Source organism: Cajanus cajan, chromosome 4, assembly GCF_000230855.2.
Source record: "Cajanus cajan strain Asha chromosome 4, NIPB_CcT2T_4, whole genome shotgun sequence".
Taxonomy (NCBI): Eukaryota; Viridiplantae; Streptophyta; class Magnoliopsida; order Fabales; family Fabaceae; genus Cajanus; species Cajanus cajan.
In genome coordinates this window covers 50925586-50929328 of record NC_138520.1, presented here as the reverse complement: position 1 = coordinate 50929328, position 3743 = coordinate 50925586, and the positions used below count along the sequence as shown (strand labels likewise).

Below are 3743 nucleotides of genomic sequence, written 5' to 3'. Positions count from 1 at the left end.
ATTTTAATCTTTAAAATTAGTATTATTCTAATTGATCAAAGTAACTATGTTTGAACCTCCTCATTTGTAATTTTTACTAATAAAAAAAATAATATAAGCCAACAATCCTATAAGACCAGATGTGCAATAATATGAAAAACAACACTAAGGAAACATAATAGTCCTGAACCAATAATATAACGTTTTACTTTTATTTACCCTTTTACTCCTTTATCAATAGTTAAATATAAGGCACCTAGACAGTCACGAAAATAATGATTTACAATACTGTTACAGAACAGAACAGCTTTAAAATATTATCTTTTTGTCCACATGATACAAGGCAAGTACTGTAAGAACATCTTTATCCCTCTAACTAGACAAGAGTTGTGTAATTTTCTTTTTCTTGGTTGTATTCACACACACATAAATGTAGAGGGGGAGATTTCATTTTCTCATAACAATTATTTATATAAGCAACTCTCTTAACGCTATTTTCTCAGTATCAACTTTAACCATGCAACTCACTACTATCAACCTAACAGGTAATTAATTAGGTGATCATTTTTAAAAAGCTTAAGCTAAAGTTGCTCTAAGAAACTATACTAGGAAGATAAAAATGCAAATTTTACACAACTTTTTATAACTCATTTTTCTTTCTATCATTCACTCTTATTATCCATTACTTCTATCTTCTCTTTTCTCTCTCCTAAATTATAAATTTGTTCTACAAAAGTAATGTATGAATAACATTATCCGAGTAGGAAACCTTCCCCGGTGATTTTACAATGTATAGCTACAAATCTTAACTACCGTCATTATAATTTTTACGACAAAATAAAAAAAAATAAAGAAACCTTATAATATAAGCAAGTAATCAAGTTAGCCTTTCTCAAACCTATTAATTAATCATGATCTTCAACTATGTAATGCACCTATTCTACATAGAAACGCTGGGAAGTTGAAACCAAGTGGCAGCGCATTAACCTTTCATTAATAGTCAATACCAAACTGAGTACAAGCCATAAAATTTTACATTTACTGAAAGTGTACCATATATGAACAAGCAACACGAATACACTTGCAAGGTACATACGCCACTACCTAATTAATAGTCAGGGCATTATTTCAGCATAACTGTATAAAGGAAGACCTGAAATCATTAATTTTTCAAAATTGGCAGCCCAAAAGGAATCAGAAAAATAAATGTCACTCCAAACCTCTGCTTGGAATAATGTTTGCCGTGGCTACACTAGAGTAAATGAATTTAAAACATGAGTCCCTCGAAGAAACACACGTTTGCCAAACATTCATCAAATAGAATAACCCGTGTTTATAACACTTACACAAAGGAGCTAGGAACATCCATAATTTCTTTTATCCATCAGAATTATAATGATAACACCAGAATTCAAACCTAAAACCAGTGTTGACTACTCCAACCCCCCACCACTAAGCCGACTCTAATGGTCCAGTAGCATACATAATTTATAACTAATGTATAAATTTTATTAAAAAAATATATGTAGATTCTAAGAGTAAATTTTCATATAAAAAGTGTAAATGGTTCTATCTATTTTGAATTAATATCATAAATTTGATTCAACTAAACACCCCCAATATATTCTTATAATACAATAACGTTTGACATACAACAAAATCTTTTGTAGACTTTTCACCTGAACCCATTTCAACAAAATGCTCCATTACTATCTTCTCAATGAGAAACAGATTCAGGAAATTTATCTCAATTGCTTCCCTTTTATAAGAACCTATGAATCAATAAATTACCACGACATGGGTTGATCTAGAACACTAACTCTGCAGTATATGGGAGATAACACAACACAACACAACAGGTCCAAATGAATGGACCTATTAATTTATACTCTCCGAAGGCATACAATCTGATTGGAGAATCCATGATGATCGTGAAACAGAAAAAGTCCATTCACCCTTTTCTGCTCGGTCCATACTTTATAGAACATCTCTTCCAGAGGTTCGCTGATCAAGCTTATATCGAAGCCTTCCAGATCCACCCTGCATATGAAACAATGCAACACACATTTTTAGCTCAATTCCTCAAATTAGAACACCAAGGCATAACACGCTCAAGATATGTATACAGCTTTCTACATTCAGCATCACAGAAGATAAAGAGCAAGAAGCACAAAAGTCATACCACAGGCTAAAACAAACCAATGAAAGAACTTCATCACAACCAATTCATTCTTAACCCAAAAAAAAAAAAAACAGGATCCAAATTTAAGCCTTGGGGCATGCTTGATTCACTTCCCACTTTTTAATTCCAAAATCTATTCTTTTAAAAGATTTCCATGTTACTTTATTTTTTATATATATACAAGAATTGAACTCAATACTAAAGAAATTTACAAAAACTCAGGCACCCTATTCAATCAACTGAATTAAACCCCATATCCAAAATCAATTACTCATCCAAAATCTATCAAGTTCTGAAAAATGTTTCCTAAACAAAAACAGTGAGATATTATCTGATTTTATCATCTTATTCTATTTTGTGGTCCTAGCTCAAGGGTGTAGCCGTGAAGGTGAGTAAATAATCTCAAATGAAGCTACACGTGGTGGTGAGGCATGATCCTAATGTAGGCATCTATTTTCACTAGTTTTCCCAAAAATACTAAAACCAAAATTTGAAAATAGAAACCAAACACACCCTTAAGAAAAAATCAGCAGCAAAATCAGGGTTTAAGGCTTTTGAGAAAAGAGAAAAGACAATCCCTTGACTTGACAGAGAGAGAGAGAGATAGATACCTTGGAAGAGCGAACGGCGACGCATTCGGGGGGCGTTTCGAAGAGCGACAAGGGGAAGTGCTTGGAGGCGGCGCCGACGTCGAAGTAGATGAGGCCAGTGGTGGGAACATCGACGCGGATGCTCATGACGCGGAACCAGAGGAAGAGATCCTGGGCCTCCAGGCCCGTCAAAGCGTCGATCATGCCGTAGCTGAGCTTCCCCGAGACGTTCCTCTCGTAATGCAACTCGTTCTCGAACTTGGCGTTGCAGGCCTCGTCCAGGTGGACCCAGAAGGCCCCGTCCTGGCCCACCGCGAACTCCTTCACGCCCTTCGGGAACAGGCCCATGGGCAGCCCGTGCTCGCTCAGCGCCTCGTAGATGCTCCCCGCATTGCCCCGCGCCGCGCACCCGCACAGGCTCCACGCCGCAGTCAGGAGGAGAACCGCCCAGAGGACGCGTGGGAACATCGTTTCGCTTCGCTTCGTTTGGTGTGTGGTTTTGTTAATTTGTTGCTTTTCTGGATTTTTAAGGTTTGGGTTTTATGCGTGCGGGAACATTGCTGTTTGTTGGGTTGGATCAGTGAGTTGGGTTTTGGGATTGGCGATGAGAAGGAGAGGGCGTAGCAAGAGAGAGAGAGAGAGGTGACAGCTTGTATACAGAAGGGATTAGGAAGAGAATGATCAATTATTGGTATTCGGTGGTGACTGGTGAGTGCTGTGTGGGCCTTACTCTGTTTTTTTTTTTTTTAGTAATCTTAATTCGTTATTAGCAATTTTTAGTTACATTTGTTTATATTTTTTTAATTTAATTAAAACCTTTCTTGTAACCCATGGTTACTTGGTTAGAAAAAACAAAATTGATAATTAATTAATTAGAAACAATTTTAGTATAATTAACTAATGATAATTATTTTAAGATTAACTAACTTATCGTATATATCAATTTTAACTAAATAAGGCTATATTATTTTTAATTTCCAACATATTGATAA

General features: G+C 35.8%; 1 protein-coding gene across 1 annotated transcript; it reads right to left on the bottom strand.

Moving 5' to 3' along the window:
- Window positions 1-1522: 1522 nt before the first annotated feature.
- Window positions 1523-3424, bottom strand: LOC109793742 (uncharacterized). Its single transcript, XM_020353215.3, has 2 exons — window positions 2773-3424; window positions 1523-2019 (listed from the first exon to the last, which is right to left on the bottom strand). The coding sequence occupies exons 1-2, from the start codon at window positions 3217-3219 to the stop codon at window positions 1957-1959; spliced, it is 510 nt and encodes a 169-aa protein (XP_020208804.1). The 5' UTR covers window positions 3220-3424; the 3' UTR covers window positions 1523-1956.
- Window positions 3425-3743: the final 319 nt, after the last annotated feature.